General features: G+C 40.3%; 1 protein-coding gene across 1 annotated transcript in view; it reads right to left on the bottom strand.

The window, feature by feature from the left end:
• LOC102891261 (kalirin RhoGEF kinase) overlaps positions 1-22,740 on the bottom strand; it is a 295,084-nt gene that overhangs the window by 81,724 nt on the left and 190,620 nt on the right. The window contains exons 14-16 of the mRNA XM_025052186.1: positions 15,551-15,746; positions 8,228-8,394; positions 897-1,016 (exon numbers count right to left, since the gene is read on the bottom strand). Coding sequence (XP_024907954.1) covers positions 897-1,016; positions 8,228-8,394; positions 15,551-15,746 — 483 coding nt within the window. The remainder of the gene's footprint in view (positions 1-896; positions 1,017-8,227; positions 8,395-15,550; positions 15,747-22,740) is intronic.

Genomic DNA, 22,740 nt, shown 5'->3' with positions numbered 1-22,740 from the left:
AAGATAACACCTTTGCACATCTTACACACTCAGAAGTGGGCTGAGTTTTGTACTGAACCACAGTAATAAATGTCTTTGAAGTTTTCACTCTTTATCTCTTTTCCCACTGGTACTGAACTTATTTTAGTTTTAATATCGTTTCCATGTCCCATTTCGTACTCTTTTCCCCACACCATCTTAAAGCAATCAGCTCAAATCTCTTTGGGAAGGAGAATGTTCTACTAGAAAGGATAATTAAGTGTATTATTTAAAGCGAGGTAAAATTTATATTAGGTTATCATAAGTGGAGTTTTATTTTAAAACAGCCTTTAAAACAATCTTAGTTGGTGAACTTCTGGTCTCAATTTTTTCTTTAAACATGACTTCCATCTGCATAATGGAACAAATACTTTCAGTGAAACAACCTATCTAGTGCAATCCGCTCCTGTGATTATTGTTCTTATTAAAAGGCAGAATCTGGCAATGGAATCTAAATGTTACATGTAAACCAAATGTTTAAAAATGGAATCCTAATTTACTAATGGCCTTTGCACTTGTTTATCCTTAATTGTTTGATCTTTATGTGAATAATTCTTTACATCGCTCACATGGTGCAGTCTATAATGTCCAAAAAAATCAATGGACCAAGGGCCTTGAAGGTTAAAGGTAGCAAAGAATAAGAAGCAAATCCAAATTCGTAGTGTGAATACTTGTCTTCTAATACCAGGCCTTCTTGGGGTGATGGATCCTGAATTTGCAATTCCTGGGTAGTAGAAAGGCTACCTGGGCCATTTCACTACAAAGAGTAAGGGCTTCATTACATAAAGGAACACCTACATCTTGAGGAATCATCCTGCCTGAAGCACAGAGCAGAAAGGGGAAAGGAGGAAGAGAATGTAGCCAGATTTGGGTGTTACCTCGATGGCCAGTTGGAACTGCTCATGCTCCCGCTGCAGCTGCTCTGCTTCAGACAAAGAGCTGGCATTGACCAGGCTGGCATTGAGCATCGACTCCCCATTGCGGATCCATCCCAGGACCTAGAGAGTCAGAACAAGAACAGAGGTGAATGGCCTTTGCTGCTTCCCCAGAGCTGTTGCCTTCTCTGATGAGTCCTTCTGTCAGAGAGCTCTCTATCTTCTACCCACAGTTGGAGAGAGGACAGGATGGGTCTGGATAATTAAAATGGTCATCTCCCTAATCTTACCTGGCACCTTGTGCCATAAGGTACTTTTTTAAAGGAACAACCTCATTCCCAGCTTCATATATTCATTCCTACTCTTATCATTCCTCTGTTCCAATTTCCTCATCCACTTAATTTAAATATTACATTATCTGATTGCATTGCATGTCCATTTCTGAAGTTCCTTCTGGAACACATAATGGTATAAATAAATACATTCCTTCTGTTGGTATCCTTTTCTTTTTTTAAAGCCCAGTTCAAATATCAATATCTTCCTGAAATCTTCCACATCTAATCATTCCCATTTAGAAAAACTGGTACAACCATACCATTTGGTAGGTACCACCTGTGTGGCATTCACCATAACTGCCTTGTTCAGTTCTTTTGACTTATGTTTCATTGTCCCCTAGAACATAAAGTTATAGAGGAGCAGGGTATAATATTAGTTGTATTTTCATCTCACACAGCACCTAGCACAGTATCTCATATATGATAGGTATGCAGTAATGTTTTTGAAAGAGTGAATGATTATCTATGGTCACACCGGAGCAATGGCTCCAACCTTCTATGCCTTGCAAAATAGCCAAGAATAGACAGGTTTGAGTTTTGGTAGGTAAACAACCCAAACGAAGGAGGAAGGAGAAAGAAAAAAAAAAACAACCCAAACGAAGGAGGAGGAGAAAGAAAAGAAAAAAAAAAAAAAAAGCATGAATTATCCACACGCTGGATCATTAGAAAAAGGGAGAGTAAGTTATAACTGGTTTAACTTATTTAGAGGCTATGACTAAGCTGAGTAAAATTTCTAGGTGACCTTAATTAGTACTGGGGGAAAGAAAATTCAGCTTGGGAATATTAGAATTGAAGGAGAAACAGCTGACACTGTCTAGACAGTCCTAGGTAAATGGAAATGTGGCAATTATCCAGCTAATAGAATCAAGCGCAAATAATCAAACCGGAAGAACTGGGCTTTAAAAATCTACCTTGTGTCAAGTCACCAGAGAATGCCCAAGTAAAATCTTGATTAAGGAACTGGAAAGTTTTCTTGAAGAAAAAATAAAAATTCTTCTGAAATTTCAAGATCAGTAAATACCATACATCTGTTGCCTTGAGATAAAACAGTCGTCACAATCTGTTTCAGATTTTTTTGTTTTGTTTTTCTTCTCCTCTCAACTTCTTCATGTTAAACAATTAAAAAAAAACTAAGCCTGGTCTCCTATTCCATAACTCTCATAGGCATCTCGCAAATTTCCTCCTAGGGCAGGAAATGATTGATATCACATCGTGCATGGATAACACTAGGGCAGAAATCCCGCTGAAGCTGGGCTATTTGGATTGAGATGTTAATTTATGGCTATTCTGGCAGACTGCAGATGAGATACCAATCTGTATAGCAATTAGTTTCAGCAAATAACTACTCAGAGTGTACGTGTGAAATCTCTGATGACACTGATGTACTGTGGCTGGCTGGCTAGAGATGCTAATGATTTCCAGAAGCTGCCTGTAACTTTGGGTACCTGGATTTCATGGCCAAATGCTTCATCTCTTTGCAAAATGGAGCTCATAATGTATATTTTTGAACTATGTAAGTCCTTCTGCCATGATCCATTGCATTTTTCTTGGTTCAAGATTCATTTGAGGGTGTCAGAGAAACATTTCTTCATATACCACACAAATCCATGCTTGAGGGGCAATGTGACTCCCTCTGGGCCTCCTGAGTCTTGCTGGAATATTTTCTCTCTAGTTTTACCCAACTGCAGTATCAGTTATAGCTATAGTTGTGGGATCCCCATTACCAGCTTTTCCAGTTACAAATATAGACTTCAGTCTCTACGCCTTTCATTAAACCATGCCATATTCTGGACATCCTTGTTTATTTTTATTTCCCAAAGCTGTTCATAAAAGCTTTCCTCGACTTCAAAGTGAGATATTTGATTTAGGAAGATAAAAAGTACCTGGTAGTTTATACCTACGGCTTAGGTTCAGGGGTGGGACTGATCCCTGAGTCAAGTCCTAGAAGCAGCACCAAGATTATGTAGAAAGAGCACAAAATCTAAAGTTAGAACACCTGGTTTTGTTGCCACCTGGTAAAATCACTTAACCCCTCTAAGCTACAGTTTCCTCATCTGTAAAGACAGGATAACAGTACTTAACTTTCTGTATCAGGGTTGGTGCAACATACTGTAATATGTAAAGCCAGATGATGGTGGTGTGGCGATTTTTAGTTTTGGAGCAAAGTTAGGTATTGCTATGATTCTTTATTTGAGAAGAAGAAAAAGTTTAGGAATATTAATTTTCAACCCAGTATTTGTACAACTTATTGGCTGATGTGATGTAGAAACTGTAGCTGTTTTGTTACTATCATTCTTTACACTCTGATTAATGACAACTTTTGTTGGTATAATTTTCTATTACGGTAGTCCTTTATCTTCCTGGTTCATACAATTGGTTATTTTTATTCTTCTGGGAGCATCCTAATGAGTGCAAGGTAGTAGAAGAAATATCGTACTAAAAATGAGCAAGTGCTGCTGCTACTAATCTTGAGCTGTGACTTTGGTAACATCATTTAATCTCCCTCAGGCTGTGACCTCTTCTATAAAATGCCAACCCTTTGCTTGCTGAAGTCACAGGGTAAAGATGAAATGAAATAATTAATGTAAAAGTATTTTGCAAACCATAAAATGTAATTTGAAAAATAAACATTTTATGTTGATCAATCATTTAGGCAACAGTTTAGATGACCTGTGAAGGTCACTTTGAGCCCTAAAATTCCATACTTCTTTCAAAATTCAGAGACTGTCCCCTACAACCAAGGGATACCAGAGAAACAGCTCTGTAGAAATGAGGGACGAGAAGGGTAATGCTGCTTGGGGAGGCAGCCATGGATTCAGCTCAGTCAGAGCTGAGAGGGGGAATGGGCAATGAAAATCAACTGCTTCCACACGCCAAGGAAGCTCAGACAACCCCGAGTTAGGAGAAGACTGTATGCAGTTAACTGGATGTGGATGTCCACAGATGACGATGCCCTCTCAGCTGGGCAAGCTGGGCCCTGTCACCACATAGGCTGGGGAAGCTGCTTGTATATGGCTGTGTTCTCTAGGTCATACTAACAATAAAGCTATGAGGTTACACTCAAGGCCACTGACTCTAAGGCCTGCTATTTCAGATGGCTTATCACAAGGCACATTTCTGAAACTCCAGCCACAGGAAAAATCATTAGCTGCTCAGATGGTAACTGGGAGCCTGTCATGCTTCCAGTGTTTTTTAGTTTAAAAAGTTCATGATTTAAGAGATCATATGTGTTCATCCTCTAGGATTTTATAGACTGTGACCTTGTGTCTTCTTCGTCATCTCCATTTTGAAACAAATGGGTGGTAGAACTTGTCCCTGGGGTTGCCTCGCTTCTGGATCTACTCTACTCCTCTCTCACTTTTATGTATAGTGAACCCAACTGAACACAGTGTTCTCAAAGGGAATATGAGGACAGGATAATATGTTTTCCTTTGTCTTGAATGTCCATCTTGATCATATGCAAATTTTGGCCAGGAGTTGGTCCATGAGGGTAATTTAAGTCAATGTCTTTAGTGGACAAGTATGATTTCTTTCCCCATAGTTCAGAGCCCCAATATCTTACAAATCCATTTTGGCCTATTTTCTGCTAAATGCACTGCTCTGCATTTAGTAACTAAACACATATAGAAATTCATTTAGTTTTATGCCCATTAAGTAAGTTTTTCAAATCTTCCTAAATTATCTAATAAATGTGAAGTCATCCTTACCAGAGTAGCGATTTTCCTGGAAAGTAATCAGAGCATTCTATGGGGTCTGGAGAATAATCTGAACTATATTTCTAGAAGAAAAGGGGCATCTGGGTGGTCTAGGGCCCTGGACCATGGGCTGTAATCAGGGAAGTTGTTTCCCTTTAAGACGCGATATTTTTTCTGGAGGGATTTGGGCCATTTACCTTAGATATAAAGTAATCTCTTAGAAAGAAAATCAGTTGCATTAATTAATTTCATTTGTCTTAAATACTTGAAAATATTTCTTTAAAATTTTATTATGAGTTTCAAGTATACAGTACATTGGTTAGACATTGATATAGTTTATAAAACAATTCCCCTGATTGTTCCTTTTCTCCTCTGGCCCTCTACCTAGCCATTACATTAATGCTAACTGCATTCCCTATGCTGTGTTCCCCATCCCTGTGACCATCTATCAACTACAAATCTGTACTTCTTTTACCCTTCACCATTCTGAAAATAATTTTCAGTCTAATGTCTGTGGCATCATCACTCCTCAAAGCTTCAGTTTCATATAATTGTGGTATAACAACACTTAAGGTTATGATGGCCAAATCTAAACCTTTAATCTATGAGAACTCTTAACGACACAGCGGTGTAATAATACATTGTCCTCTCCTTTTCTGTCCCCATTAATGGCATTTCAATTAAGGTGTCCTTTTTCTTTCTTCCCTTTTTTGAGAGTATATTCAAAAGAGATACTACTCCCAAGCTAGTGTCTAAATTTAGCCCATCGATCAATACTGACATCTAACTTAACTCCCTCTTTCCAAGTGTCAACAGCTTCCAAGTCAATAATTCCTGCTCCACCAACTTCCACCAAACACAACTGCCTTCTCTGAAACTGGATCAGACAACTCCCTAAAGAAAGAGCCTTATACTGACAAGGAAAGCAAGTCTGTCTAATGAGACGTGGTGGCTAAACTGAGCAGCGGTCCTTTGGTGCCTCCAAGGGCCCATGTCTTTCTCAAAGGCCTTCACAGGTTTCCTAAAGTCTGACTCGAGCAATCCTGCACCATTCTGAACTATGATCCCACTGTGTGTCATTCTCGCCACGTTGGGGAAAAGGAATTTTCTCACCCCCACAGAAGAATTCTTCTTTTGTCCTTCAACTCATAAAATACTGAATGGAAATGTATACAGATATTAGTCAAGCCTGGATGATTCATAGATAGATGATCTAATTCCCCATTTGACAAATTACTTATCATCATACCAGCTCCTCATCCTACACAGAATGTAGACTTGGAGGATGAAAATTCATTCCATTTTCCTATCAGTCAAGAAAAACATAACTGGGGAGTTGGCTTTACTGTTAATGTTGGAGCAAAAAATAAAATGCAAAACCAGGAACAAAAGCAAAAGTATGTATTGCATTTCAGAATTAAATAGGAATAACTTTCTCGTTATCTGTTTTGTTCGGATGTTCATTCTTCCCATCTTCTACTGACAAAACAACCAAGTATGAAGAGCAGAGGCAAACTCCCATAACCTGCTGGGCCCACTGACTGATCAGGTGCCTCCCTCTCTGCCAGGTACAAGCCATGCCTGCCTGTCTTCTCAGATGTGATGTTGCGGAGGCCGAGCAAATTCCAGACTGCAATCTGCTGGAGGGGTTCTATTTGTCCTGGAACCCCAGGACAGGAGTAGGGCCCAGCGGAGGCAAATTGTATGATTTTGGCTTTAGGAGGCCTGGGCTCAAGGTTTAACTTGAGTTAGTCAAGAGGCCCTGGGAGCACTAATCTTAACGATACCTCAGTTTCCTCATTTGTAAAGTAAACACACACCACTATTCCCCATAGCCTGTTCTTATAAAATGAGATCACAAATGGAAAGTATTTCTCACATGAAAAGAAAGTACCAACATTACTGCCAAGAGTTTCAGAATTTGTATACTCATCACTGCTCTGGGCCTGCTAGGATTTCCACCATGTCCCATGAATAACATTTCTCTCCAGAGATTCAGGTGTGACCCCAGTGTAACTAAACAGAAAACAACCTAGATGACAGTACTGTGATCTCGCCTTGCTTGAGGCTCAGTGATTTCACCTGCACTGAAGGTGGATCTCGAGCACAGAGTACGTAGGCTCATGAGAGAAGATACTTTTGCCCACTATAATAAATAACAATATAATAACTAAGACATAGGCATTAGCAAGGAGTACCTTGACTATAAGGGACCAAGCAGTAATTAAATCAAACATGATGTTTTTGTTCCATGGGCTAAATTAATAGACTTAAATCTAAATGTTCTAGCAGTCACTATACAAAAAAAAAAAATGTTTATAAGAGGAAGATATGTCTCTGCCTAGAAGAAGCAGGGGAATATGTTTGCTGGGAGCATGTGGAGCAGAAGGGGCAAACACTGAAGTCTGCCCTGTGGGGAAGCCTTCCTGGACCTGTGGAGAAGGATGGTGTGTTCTTTTCTCAGTAATAGCATTGTCTGGTGACCTAAGTTTCAGTTGCCTCATCTGTAAAATGGGAATAACACGCTTCAGAGATCGGTAGTGAGGATCGATCAAGAGACAGATGTAAAAGGCACACAGCACTCAATAAATAAATAAAACTATAATTTTATTTGTATCTTCAATTCCACTTTGTCTAAATAGGAAGTCCCCATTCATCATGCTAATAATTCCCACTTATTCTGTTCACAATAAAAATACATAGTATTTTTTCAATGTGCCACTGGACACTGTTTGTCTCTAGAGATTTCTAGAGATCTGGGTATGCCTAGAGAAACGGCTAATATAATGTCTCATATAGAAGAGAACTCTTTTTTTCTTCAAAATTGACTTTAATATGGCAAGAAAATTTTCTTATAAGAACCACACACACATTGAAGAGAATGATGGCAACTGTTACTACTGACTATCAACTATGTGTCAGGCACTGTACGAGGCACAGATGCTCCAAATTAATCAACTTGGCTCTAAAGGCTGAATATGTTTATTGATACCAGATTTGTATTTCCTATGAACTGTGTGCTGGGATTGAGTATAGAGAGGAAGAGAAAAAAATCAGGAAGAGAAAAAAACTTGGAAAAACTCTGGAATGCTCCCCTAAGGCTGTTATGATGGAGAAATTATATATTTGTGGTTCGAGCCATTGTAACATTGGATCTCTCTGTTAGAGCCAATAGGTGTCAGCTTAGCATCCAGAAAGAACACAATCACTAACTTACCTATCTCCTAAGGTCTGATTACATCTGTGGCTCTGTATGCTCCACAGAGCGGAGAACCCAAGCTGAAGGTGGAAGGGCCAGGCTCACCTGTTTGACCTCTGCCTGGAGGTGCCGCAGTTGAAGGCATTGCTCGAGCCGCTTATGAGTCTGCTCCGCGTTGAGCTCCAGTTCATGCTGCTTCTCATGGAGAAACTCCAGTAGCTCTTGTACCTGGGCTGCCAGATCAATGTCTTTCTCACAGATTAATTCAATTCCTGATTTTTAAAAAAAAAGGTAAACAAAAACTAGGTAGTACTGTAAAGACCACATTTCCTACAATATGCATACAAAAGCTGGAGTTTGGAAATAGCCATTTCCAGCACCCTCCCAACCTCTACATATCCCTCCGTGAAATTGGATAGATTGCTATAACTGGCTTTGTTTGGGATGCTCAAAGCATGCCCCTTCTTTTGGATTAACTGATTCTTTGCCTGGGAATAACTTTTCCCAGATAGTCAGCTCCTTGTCACCAAGTGGAGTTAGAGAGAGATGGTTTTTCTGGAAGTCCATCCCCAGACAAGCACCCAGCAGTCTCTGCTGGGGGATTTGCCAACAGCCAGAAATTCACAAGCCAGCCTCTGGATCATATTGGGAGATACAAAACAAAGCCAAAATGACCCGGCTCAAGACTTCTGCCAAAGGCATACTCTCATTCGCTGGTCAGATGGGGATCACACCAAAAAAGCCCACCAATCTCAGTGTATGGCCACCTAAAAACTAAGTCCTCTTTGGGGGATTTCCCCATTGCTCTGACTCACACCATCAGAGATTCATCTCTGCTACCACCAACACACCTGCAGGATACAGTCGGGGGCGTACGTGTTAAAGGAAATTCATTTCTGTAGAGGCAAAAATAGTGTTTTATATAAGGACAATATGGGAGAGTGGGAAAATTTTTTTTCTGGTGTTACATGGTAATAATTTCAGTATCTTTTCATGTTTATTTTTTCTGTCAGTTTCATAGTTCCAAGTCCTAGCTCCTGAAATATCTGTGGGAGACAGAAAAGAATGGCTTGTTCTTTTGGCAGTCAATTCCCTCTAGTTACTATTTTCGATTACCAAGAGGATGAGGTAGAGCGCCTCCTTGACTTAAATAAAAAATAAGAGGAAACACAAAAATCTTTACCTCTGCAGTGCTCAGCAAAGTGGAATGACCCCCTGACCCTCATGTTTACTTTCTGAATTTAAGATGCACCTGCATAAGTAGATGCTCTTCTCTGTTTCCAGCCACCACGCGGATTTTTTTTCCAGCTCGTTTTCATTCTACCTGTGTCTCTAGTGTTTAATATGCTGGGCTTGGGCAAAGTGTCTTTCTATGGAAAGCTCATGGCTCACCTCTGCCCCACTGCATGTAAATAGGCTTTTTAAGCTTAGTAACTTATCGAAGGGGCCAGTCACCTGCTTAGGAAATCATCCAGAAGAGGCTTGCAGCCTGCCCTGAGACTCAAGCTCTTCGTTTTCATCTACCTCACTTGAGATTGTTTTACGTGAGATGAACACAGGAAATAAAATGGGCTAAGATGATGCCTACAGCACCTTTGCACTGATCAACAACACATCATGTTGTAGATGGAGAATGAGAAGAACATGATGACTTACTCCAGCTGTACCTAAAAGAAAAGAAACTCATCTCTCTTTCCCACTGCCCCCAAACACAGTGACATGCGTTCCAGTTAAAACTCATCGACTGGTACATATCCATCAATTAAGAGCAAACGGAGTTGCTTGTGTTGACATTATTTCTCTCAGTCTAGTGACAGGCTTAAATATCTTCCTTAGGGGCTCTCAGAAATGCAACAAGACACATTTGTTCTTTCCATCAAATGGTAAAATATATTTGTAATGAAATAGTTTGTCTCTTTAAAGAAGGTCATACTGAGATTTCTTTCTGACATGCTCCCACAATGTCCTGTACCCATCTCTCCATCAGAATACCTCCACTGAGGTTGGCTCCTTAGTAACTTGTCCATGTTCTTGCAGGGATGTAGGCTCTTCAATACCAGAGCCACATCTGTCTTATGCCTCTAAATCTTCAGGACCAAGCATAGTGCTTGTCTTATAACACCCAATAAACACCTGTTCAGTGAACACATGGGCTTCTTTAATGAGGGAGGAGCTCAGGTCATATGTTGTGGTGGAAAGCACATGAGAGCTTTGGGGAAGGACAGACTTAGCTTTGAACCTATGTTATGTAACCTATTATCAATGAGTCTCTGATTTCCTATCCTCTCTGGGCTTCGGTTCAATTGCAATACCAACAAGGACGCTGTGGGGGTGTTGTGAGGACTAAGAGATAAGGTATATACAGTGCCTGCCATTTAGTGGCCTAAAAAATATCCATTTTCCCACTTTTTCCTTTCTCTTGGGGAAATTTTAACATATTCTTTGTTGATTACTGATGGGACTGTTGAATGGCTTGTATAAAATGTAAATATACAATCTTACCATCAGAAGTTTATTTACTTGGTCAATGTATATCATTAGGAACCATGGTGGTTTGAATGCTATTAGACCAGTACTTTGGACCTTGGCTTACATTAGACTCATCTGGAGAACTATTAAAAAAAAATCACCATGTCCGGGTCAAAATCCAGACCTATAACATCAGAATCTGTGTGTGTGTGTCTGTGTGTGTGTGTGTGTGTGTGTGTGTGTGTGTGTGTGTGTGTGTGTGTGTGTGTGTGTGTGTGTTGGGAGGGGTATCCAGGCATTGGAAAGTCTTAAAGCTCCGAGGGTATTTCCAACAAGATCGGGAACCACTGGATAAAATAGTACTATGGCTAGCAATTCAAGGACAGAGATGTTCCTTCTGCTACAAGCAGTTACCAGAATGTTTGGCACTGTTTTATTTAAGGCTCAAGGCCACAGCTAATAATAAGACCTTACTTTGTTTTCCTTTGCTGCCTGTTCAGGGGAACCACTTTAATTTCCTCAAGGGGAGGTAGCTGCGGTCTAGAGTACTTGTAACATGTTTTTGACTGTGTATATTCTTTAAATATATGTGTCTGCCTCAGACAGAGAACACCTTTTCTCCTGTCTCCTACCTTCCCCACACCTTTCTGCATCACTGCCTTAGTATAACACCAGTTCAGAAGTTACAAAGTCCTTTAATCAGGTTTTTAGATCACTATTCCCATTCTTAGCTGCACGTTAGAACCACCTGGGAAGTTAAAAAAAAAATCTGGGCCCAGTCAGACCAATTAAGCAAGAATTTCTGAGGGGTGAGGCCCAGACCTTGTTTTCTTTTTCTTTTCTTCTTTTTTTTTTTTTTGAGAAATTCTCCTGGTGATTGTAAATATGTAGCCGGTTGAGAACCACTGTTTTACACCAAGGTTCTCTTCCCTTCCTCTCAGCCCTCCCCCCGCCCCCAGATCCACATTCCTATTAACCCCAGAAGAGCTTCCATTTAGGAAAAACACAGGCCTTTTCCTTCCTTTTACGACACAAGTAAAATTATTTGCGGCCCATTATTTTTGCCTATATCTGTTCCACACACGCTGATGTACGATCTGGATTAATTCAGAACATATTATTATTGGGAACTTGCTATGTGCAAGACATAACCACTCTGCTAGATGTTGGGAATGTAAAGACAAGAAAGAAAGTCCTGTTCTCACGCTGCTGGAGAAGCTACAAGAACACAAACAACCCCAACAGAATGCAGTAAGTGCTAGAATACTAGTGTAATACACAATTGTTATCGAGATTTACTGAACCCTTACCATTCTCGTGTATTATCCCACTGTTTCCTCACAATGACTCAATATGGTTGGTATTCTTACAATCGTCATTTTCCAGAAGAAGGTGAGACTTAGGGAGATTGGGTCACATGCTCAAGGATACCCTCGTAGTAAGAGGTGTGGTAGGATGCCACACCAGCAGTCTTCTTCTCATACTGTACTTTTAACTTCTATGCTCGAGGGGAAGAGTAATCCCCCCAAAACTTAATTTATCCTAAAAATTTACTTTCAAATGCCGTGGCTGGGGTATTCCCAAGAATAGCAAATTTTAAGCATTATTGCCAGACTCTAAAAATTTTTCACTTAAAAATGTTGCATAAAGAGAGAAACTGAAGCTTTGATTAAACCACAAAAGAAACATTTCTGTAGGATATATGGCTCTTGTCTTATTCCTAAGGTCAAGTGTAATAGTCATGTGGTCAGACCACATTGGACAGAAGATCTGTGGCATAACCAGTGGAGGTGATAAGGCTAAATCATGGAAAGCGAGAACTGAAAGGGACTTTAGGAATTGAGGCCCACCTGCCAATTAGGCAGAAGAAAAAACTAAGGTCTAAAGAGAAAGAAAAGGGACTTCCAAAGTCAGACTGCCTGTTGGTGATGGAACTGGACCTTAAATTCAGCCAGTGTGTTTTCCTGAACTTGACTTTCCAGCAAACAGCTCTCAACTTGAAGATCAAACAGATTACACTAAAGTGAGGAAAGAACAATGAGCAAGTAAAGAAATCATTCCTGTTTTGTCTTCTACTCCTAAGGCTAATATTGATTTAAGCAAAGACTTATTCTTTGGTTAGTTGTTGGCTCCCAGAAGGATTTAGTAGAACCTGGCTCAATGCTACAAACTTCACAACTGAGAATAAGTGCATGGAAATTTCCTATTTCCATTTACTCCTATAAAATCAAAGTATAAGCCCCTAATTAATTTAGTATAGAGAGCCAAATACCAACCAAATTCTTAATTTTGCTAGTTGACCTTTTCCTAAGACAACAGTTTATTTTACCTTTAGGTCAAATATAATTTATTATATGTACATCGTAAATGCCCAAGCCATTCACTGCCTCAGTCCCATGTCTCTGAATTCCTGCTTTCCTTGGTCACCTGGAGGCAAGGTCCACCTGGGTCCACTCCCAACCTCCACTCCGACTTTCCAGCTCTGATGTGATTCTGCCCTTCCCTCCCCCAAGCCAGAGATGAGACAGACACCTCCTCTGCAGGACCAGACATTCGATAGCGGGCAGAGTGAGCATGCCTGAAGCCTCTGGATTCACTCTCTTCGAAGCCTCATGGGCTATGCCAGATTGAGAAGCTAGCTGTGGTAGAAGCAGGGGAACAGCCAGTCCCAGCAGAAAGGGCCAAACAGGCCAATCAAGCTTCTTTTGACAAAGCTCATTTCTAGAACAGGATACTCTGGAACTGGGCAACCCATCTGCCCGGGGTGTTTTCACCCACTCGTCCCTCATGGTTAAGGTGGCTGCCAAGCACAGCTGACATCCAGCCACAAGCAGTCTTCAGGGACTGCCAGCTCCTGACAGTCTTTCTATAACCGTGGGTACCTGGCTCTTAGGACAGAGGTGGGCTTACCTAAGGTCATGCCAGCACCCTGGTCCTACAAGTTTTCAGGCAGAGGAGCTCTCTTCCTGCCAGACACATCAGTACTGAGGGATGAAAGGTGAAGGTGCTCACAGGGCTTCTCTGCCCCAGCCTCTCTCTTAGGTACTGTCTACATTTTCTCATGCTTCCCAGACTTAGCTGGATAGCCAGCTATTGTTCGCATCATGAGGGCAAGCAGCAGGGTGAAACCTTGAGCCCAGAGAAGGTTTTCAATCAAAAGAAAAATATCAGTTTCCCTTCCTTCCTCATTAAGGCCATGAAAAGATACAGGCTATAGCCTAGAACTCTGCTGCTTCTCAAACTTCAATGTGCACACGATTTGCCTGGAGATTTTAACTTACAGATTCAGATTCATAAGTCTGGGATAAGGCCTGGGATTCTGCATTTCTAGTTAGCGCTCATTGATGCTGATGCTGCTGGTCCAGGGCCCAGACTTTGAGTACCACAGTCCTAGATCAGCAGTCCTAGATTAATGGTGCATCAGATCCTTTGGAGGGCTCTGAAACAGATTGTTGGGCCAGACCACAAGAGAGTCTGATATAGCAGGTTCTGGGGATGGGCCCTTAAGCCTGCATTTCTAACAGTCCTTTGGGGAAGCTGCTGCTGCTGCTCTGGGAACCACATTTGGGAATCACTGTCCTGGGGCATTCTGCAGATATCAGCTATTGTGATTTAACCATCATGATGAAAAGCAGTTCTCAGCCCTGGCTGCACAGTGGAATTAATCAACTGAGGAGCTTTTTGCTGATGCCTGAGTCCTGCTCAAGAGGTAGTTAAATCGGAATAGCCAGGCATGGGGCCTGGGCATTGTCATTTTTAAAACAGTCTCCAGATAGACTGCAACGTCAATGGCCCTTCCTGGGGCTACGCCGAGTATAGTCTGCATACCTACGAGGCCTGGATCTCATAGGCAGTTGCAGCCTGTTCACAAAACAAATGAAAATTCAAGAAAAGATTACACTGACCAACGTGAATAGAATTTACTAGGTTGTCTCTCCTCTGGTTAGAAGTGAAGTTCCTTTGAATGCTGTTATGTACTCTTCCAGGTCATTAAAAGAAACACAGTACCCTAAAGTTAAGTTTGATTGTCAAAGTCTGACTGACAAGCTCATGATTCAAAGTATCCTTCATGAACCAATGACGTTTTAAAGAGTGAATGGCCTGAGCCCCTGTCTGCCTCCTCCCAGAGGGTGAGGAACTTGAGCCAATGAGGACTTGGGGAGGAGAGCAATGGGTTTGTACCCAGCTAAGGGACTTCTTTTTTCTAGACTGGGTGGACTAGGGGACCACTATGGCTCTCTCCAGCTCTGATATCAAAAGTCGATTTAGAGAGTGGCAGGTATAACTGTCAGAACTCGTGCATGTGTGGGATGAACAATGAATAAATCCTGAGCAGGAAATGAAGTCCAATCTGAGTAATTCAGGCATGTTTTCTTAAGAAGTTAATAAAACTATATGATTTTGCCATATATTTTTTATCAACACTTCCTACGCTCATACACAGATCAGTGTAAACAAACAAACAAACAAACAAACAAAAAACCCACTTACTCTGAGCAGCATGAACTGGAGACAAGGAGCCAGCCCTGGGGGTCGACAACAGGGAAGAGAGTGTGTGGGGGGAAGAGGGGTAGAATCGCGGAAGTCTGCATATTTGAATGCACTTCACCTGGACGGCTGACTGCTTTTGAAGTCAGCCTGGTTTATTTCTTCCAGGACACCATTTTTTTTTTTTAATCTGTGCTAATTTTGATCATTGATTTTCCTATTCTCTCTACAGCACCAAGAGACACTGGCCCTATTCCCATCTTTACCGCAGCCTAACTGGGCAACCTTGGACAAGTTATTTTAGCTTTCATGTTTAATTTTCTTTTTCTTTAAAATGAGGGCAAAGACCTGTTCCTTGTACCTGTAGGAATAAAATGAATGAACAGAGTGGAAGTGCTCGTTGGAGTCAAGCTGATGTTCTTGTTTCATCACCTGTCTGCCAGGAAGACAAGGACAGGACGGGTCACATACCTGAGGCCTGGACCTCCATAATGTACTGGTGCAGATCCTGGCCCTGCTGGATGACCTCGAAGGTCATGTTGTTCATGGCTAGCTTCCGCTCTGTGTGGCGCTGCAGCCGCTGCTCTGCCAGTGTTAGATCCTCCGTGTTGAAGTCATTCATCTGCCGGAGCAAGTCCTCGTTCCAGGCGTCTAGCTCTGCTGTCACCTGTGAGGGAACAACCACAGCACAGTCTTGCTGAATCCGACACTTCCTTTACAACCACTGCAATTATTCACAGAGAGGAACTCAGAAGTACTGAACTGGATAATAATTCCACCTGATATATGAATCAGATGAAAATGCTGCTAACGTGGGTTCCAGGTCTGTTATTTCATGCTACCCACACAGCAGCCCTGTGAAGGCTATGGCACAGGAACTGTCACCCTCTTTTCCAAGAAGGAAAAATGAAAGCCTCACCCCAAATTAGTCACAGTATGGCCCAGACAGCCTAAGCACATATCCCAGACTCCCAGCTTAGTGATTTTCACTATGCTGGGCCTCATACCAGCTGACATGTGGCATAAGCTTCCCAGTTACCAAGTGCTGCTGTTCCAGGAACATCAGGGGACAGAAGGAAACAGAAGACCAGCTGGAGGCAGCTGGGAGGTGGCACTCTTAACTCTTGTACTGGGGCCATGCAGACTGGGATGGAAAAGGCGAACGGTCTGGCATGAGGGGCTTCTGTGAGGGGCACAGCATTACACTTCTTGTCCAACAGTAAGACCTTTCTTCACTGAAAGTATAGCTGCTGTCTTTGACACAGATGGTGGGAAAATAGCATCTTCACTGTCCTGGGTCCCCACCTCATTCGTGTCAACTATGGGATTCACGGGGCTCAGCAGAAAACCCAATACCTACTTATTGTGGGAAGTCCTTGGGATCAAGCTGGCAGGCAAAACAGGTTTTTATTGTATCCATCTTTGAAAAATATTAATTCTCTAACTAGAAAAGGGAGTTAAATTGAAAAGAGATAACTGACATAATTTATAAGAGATAATTTACAGGAAGAATAGGACTGTATAGACTAGGCCTATAAAGACATGTTTTTCTTTCCTGTATTAAAAAATTAAAGTGCAATTTACATACAGTAAGATACATATTTTAAGCATTAGTTCTATGAGTTTTGCAATTTTATACACCCATGTAGCCATCACCAAAAACAAAATATGAACCTTTCCATCACCCTAGGGAGTCCACTTGTGCCTCCTCCCAGGGCAAAAGAACCTGCCCCTACCCCTGACTCAGGTACCAGTTTCTGATTTCTGTCATCACAGATGTAGTTGAGCCTATTCTTAGATTTCATACAAATGAAATCATAGAGTATGTACTCTTTCATGTTTGGCTTCTTATGTTCAAGATGCTGTATTTAAGATTTATCCATGTTGTGTATATGTTCCTCACTATTGCTGACTAGTATTCCACTATATGCACACGCACACGCACACACACACACACTACAATGTGATTCTCCGGTTGGTGAACTTTGGGGTTGTTTCCAGTGTTTGGCTATTATGAATAAGGCTGATGTGAAAGTTCTTACACAAGTCTTTCTGTGGACACAAGTTTCCATCTTTCTTGAGAGTTACCTCAGAGCGCGACTGTAGAGTCATATGGTAGCTGTATGTCGGACATTCCCAACAGGAATTTTATGTTCCTCGTAGGCATGTATGAAAGTTGCAGTTGCTCTACATCCACCATCATTTGGTATTGTCAGTCTATTTAAACTTAGTCATCCTAGTGGATGCGAAATGAGTGATATCTTATTATGGTTTTGGGATGACTAATGATGGTGAAAACATTTTCATATGCTTATTGGCCATGTGTGACTACTTTTGTAAAGTATCTCTTAAGTCTTTTGCCCATTTTTCAAAAATAAGTTAATTATCTTTTGATTATAGATTTGTGAGAGTTCTTAATATATGTTGGAAATAACTCCTTAATCAGATAATTTATTGAAAACAGCCCAAGCAAAATATTTAATCTATTGCCTTGCTTACAAACTAAGAGAAGTTAGAACAAAACTAACACAACAAGCATGAAAGGGAAAGAACCTGCCTTCCTTTTAATTTTGTTTTTTTTTTTTGTTTTGTTTCCATAGAACTGAGTCTAGAAGGGCCTGTTTGCTGCAAAAACCCAGAAGGGTCCCAAGGCCAGACACCTGTGAAGTGAAAAGTGTTGAGGGTCCTGGTGAGGAGGAGAAAAGTTGAGGTGCTTAAGTTAGGGGACAGAGGCTCAGAGGTCTGGTATCTTGGGAATTCGGAACTAACCAAATGTGAAATATGTCCAGAATTTTCTATCTGGTGTTTCTATATTCTTTCCTTCCCTCTCCTCTACCATCCTCCACCCTTGCCACCTGACACTATTAAGCTGTAGGGCTCAATCTGTCACGAAGCCTGAAGAATGAGAATTTCAAGGGGCTATTCTGCAAAATGGCCTGACTCCTAAGCCTGCCCTCCCTGGGTTTAAATGCTCTTTACTCTGTGTCTGAATCTCTCCCACCATTCCCCTCACATAGTGATGCCCAGGAGCCTTGTAATAGCCTGATTTGTGTATTTTTTTCTGGTTGATATATGCATTTAAATTCGTTGGAGTTTAAATTATTTTCTTTTCTGTTTCCTCAAGGAATGTCCTTACATTGGGTTCCTCTCTACGTTCTTTCTGGGGTACAAGGCTGGCACATAGCAGGTGCTCATTTTTTTTTTTTTAAAGAAAATCTTTGTTTTCAAACCTGAAGTCTACCTACTGCGAATGAACAAACCTAGCTTTCCAGCCTCATCTCATGCTCTTCTATTATATGAACCAATCAGCTGGTTTACTTGTTGGCCTGGAGAGTTAGCTCTGCCCTCTCCAGCCTGTTTCCTTGGTTCAATAGCCCTGCAATGCCCTTGTCCCTCCTTCTAGTTTGTTCAAGTCCCATCAGCCTTCAAAGTAAACCCTCTGGCCTGAAACAACCCCCAGACCCAGATGTTTATCTCTGGCTTATAATATGAGGCACAGGTTACTTTGCTAATAAAGAGACAAGACTCTGAAAAAGAAAAACCTGCATCAGGAAATTAATTTGGTGACTTAAGTCCATTAGGAAAAGAAACCTGGAAGAATTTGTTCAGGGCAGAAACTAGGACCTGAACCAAATGAATGAATGAAAGAACATGAGGTGCCCACAGGGCATTCAGCTTTCAATTGACCTATTTTGCTGTGTCCTTCCACTCAATTAGGTCCATATCAGCTCCTGGCCCAGTCACTCTCGGCTCCAGTGGCCTCTATCTCCCTCTTTCTCCTGAATTAATTGGAGTGTCAGGGTACGATGACATCTTTGAGAGATACACTGGCAACATTCCTCTTCTAGTAAACTGTCTACTCTAGAGCTACAGCCATAAGGGAAATCAGAAAAGGAGTTAAACAGATATTTATAAGAGGTAAGAGGCAGTGGGAAATGGGAAGGCTCATTTCAAAATGAAGCCCAAGATTTTCCTGCCAGATGAGATTCACTGAATCCAGCATTCTGCTGCCAAAAATTGACCTTAAGGACTTGGTTTAGCAGCTGCCTTGGGCACTGTCCTCAGGGAGCCCTCTCCCTTAGCTCCTCCCATTTTCTGGGTCGTTCTCAGTATTTACATGCAGAGAACATTTTAGCTCCTCCTCTCTTAATGTTTTATTCTGTACTTGCCTGAATCAAAACTCACCTGCCCCTTCTCTTTCCACTTCCTGTGATCTATTCCCATCAATTTAGCTCTTTGTTATCACTTGCAAAGTTGGATATGTCAATGTGTAGTCTTCAGATCATTTTTAGATGCTGGCGATGATGATAAAGATAATGATCACAGTTGAAGAAGATATTGTACCTTGTACTGTGCCCTTATTATGGAATAGACAGTGTAGTAAGCATCTGACTAACTTTTATTTAACCCTCATAACAACTCTTGGAGGAAACTAAGGCACAGAGAAGAAGTCAGATCATTTCCCCCATGGTTGCAGAGCTGCTGGTGGCAGGGCTAAGCATTCAACTACAAAGTCCAGTGCTCTCAACCATGGTGTTCTATCAATAAGGCTGGTCCAAGAGCTGATTCTGGGGGTATCGTTCTTGTTATTATTCTCACTTCAGATAAGTGCCCATTTAGCCTTTCCCTGTTTACATTGTCTCTTCAAAAATACCCATGATAACTCCATTTTCTTCACTTCACATAAACCTTTTAAATTAATCATGTGCTCCTTGAACAGATCAATAAATCATGCATTTTCAGTCATATATAAACACCAGAAATAATTTGCCCTCGTAAGAAAACATAGCTTTCCCCCGATAGAATATTTTTTCTAAGAGTTTGGTAATTTTTTAATTGACTTAGCCAGATAACTCAGTATAAAAGTAGTGTTAACCTATCTAGAATTCTCTGGTTCCCTAGGGGCCTTTGTTATGGAGAAGAGACACACCTGCAATATGGTATTACGGTGTGTGTGAACTGCAGGATGAAAGCTTCAGTAGAGAGAAGTGTAACCTGTCCTCCAGATGGCAAGAGCAATGTCTTTGCTTCTCACAGTAGTTGCATGAACACTGAGGGGCTGCCTACTGTGACCCAGTAACAAATTCAGAAAGAAACAATGGGGAAGAATAAGATAGGATATTTAACTACTTAAAATATGGAAGAAAATGTATATATGAAAATATATTGTGAATAATAATGATAATAATACCAATTACAATGTATTAACTGTTTATTAAGTTCCAGAAGCTTTGCTAAAAATGTTCCATGTGTTAACTCATTAAATCTTTAATAATACGATGGGCTAGGAATTATTATTCTCATTCCCATTTCTCAGATGAGGAAACTTAGTAACTTGCCTAAGGTCACATGATTAGTAAAGCTGGTTAAATAGGTTTCAAGCCCAGGCAGTCCAACACAAAATACTACATACTCGATGACTGTGCTATACCGCTTCTCAGCAAATGGTGGTGTGTGTGTATGTGTGTGTGTGTGTGTGTGTGTGTGTAATATATGTGTATATGTGTATATGTATGTGTGTAATATACATGTACATGTGTGTGTATGTGTATGTGTATATATCACATATGTTAATACATTAAGGTCCAATCCCATTCCAACTAAAAATGAGAAGAGTCTAAGGCATTTCATTGTGGTGAGAAGTTCTGAAATACATGGACTATCAATTGCAGAATTAATGTTTTTCTGTTTTATGATGTCTTCATTTTTACTAAGATGAGAAAAGCGAAAGCTAAATACTCTCAACTGACCTACAGTGGTGGATAATAAGGAAAGACACATTGCAGCTAAAGAAACATTCTCATTGCATGGGAAGAACTATTTTATCTACAAGGGGTTTGTATATTGATATAGGTGACCACTGTAGAACTAAAATAAACTAAATTGCCATAGTCATTAATTCTTCTTGTCTAAGAATGCTATACAAAGTTATTTCCTGTTAATCAATTTACAAAATGATAAAATCAGTGAATTCTAATACAGATTATTTTAAAGGTATATCATAATATTTCCCTATTTTAGAAAGACATATAATCTGTATAGAGAATTAAAGTATTTATGTAGCTATAGAAAGACCTATGAGGATCTCATAAGAATTTTCTGGAAAAGCAAAAGGACTTGGCACTAAAGAAACACTTAGTTGTTTTTAATACTTGGCAAAATAATATAAAAACATATTACAACATCTGAATTGATGAGTTCCAATGTTCAGTTACCTAATTTCTATTCCAATTGGATAATTTGTATAATTGAACAACTTTTATGACCAATTTCGTGTTCTTTTCTTCATTATCATGATGATTAAAGCTGAGACCTTTGATGTAATCATGACTAATCTTGAGGAGATCTTGAGTGATTATTTTGTCCATATCTATGCATCTTAATCAGTTTGAGATTTGTGGGAATCTACTGTTTTCCAAATATCTCCCCTTTGTTGAAAAACTCCTACATATCTATTGTTCACTCATTCTAGTACTTATCAATGCTTCAGTGTTAGAATGTTTTTTCTCCCAGGTGAGCTAAATGTCTAGTACTGGAACTTACTTCCACTCCCTTCTGCTGAATTCCATGCATTTCTTCCAGAAACAAGAAGCATACAGCATGTGAACCTTGATAATGCTACCTGATGGCAGGTCCACAGCCTCAGACTCACCCCACTACTGAGTGACATGAAAGTTTCCATCAGGGATCTTTAATAATTTGCTGAAAACAGATGACTTGTCAGAATAGTAAAGCTGTGTGAACAATCCTTCTTTTATAAAAGGAAGATGGAAGGGGAAATCCCTTAATGATCCTGAAATCGATTTGATAAAAGTCTAGAGAGTATATCAAATAAATATTTTGTGCAGACTTCAGTTTACTTTATTGTAATTATTCTGCATTTCCAAATGTGAACCTTACAGATTTATAGCTGGCTATTTCATTCCTTATTCAGGTTAATTACACAGATTAATTTTCAGGTACATTGAGCAAATTTTGTTTGACATTATAGTTAGAGACTTAAAAGAAAGACCATAACTGTGACTTGTTTTTCATAAAGTCTCTTGTGTAGAATATCTTAGTGTCATTTCTGGTACTCTCCAATGTGGGTATGCCCACCCAGGGGGTGCTCAAGATTATCTATTGATAATAGAGAAAAATTCTGTCTATAAATATGCATATATATGTGCATATATATTATATGCACACATATTTGATCAAACCAATAAAAAGAAAGTTTCTCTAAACTTTCACTAGTAGATGAAGCTGATATTTCTGTCTGATCATGTGGCAGGTGGTATGGGAGGAGAGGCTCCTCAGGGAAGGTGGGAGCGTCACAATGATTGTGGCTCATTTGTTCAGTTGCTTTCAGCATATTTCAAATTATTGCTCTTTTTATTGCCCAGTTAAATGGATTTCTCTCTTATCTAGTTGTAACTACACCAATCTTCACAAAAAGACACATGGCTTAACACGGTTCCTCCAACTGCTTGAAGATAATACTAATCATGAAAGCACAAGAGAACTCTTAACTCTTTATCAGCCACATTATGGGGTAAAGAAACAATGACAATCTGAGCAGATCTGTCAAGAAACCAGGCCCCCCCCAAAAAAAACATAATTAGAAATTATCCAGAAAATTATTGAAGTATGAAACCATAACTTATAATTAAAAAGCAAAA

This window comes from Pteropus alecto, unplaced genomic scaffold (assembly GCF_000325575.1).
Source record: "Pteropus alecto unplaced genomic scaffold, ASM32557v1 scaffold251, whole genome shotgun sequence".
NCBI lineage: Eukaryota > Metazoa > Chordata > Mammalia > Chiroptera > Pteropodidae > Pteropus > Pteropus alecto.
The sequence above is the reverse complement of the archived record's forward strand: the minus strand, read 5'-3'. Positions and strand labels throughout refer to the sequence as shown.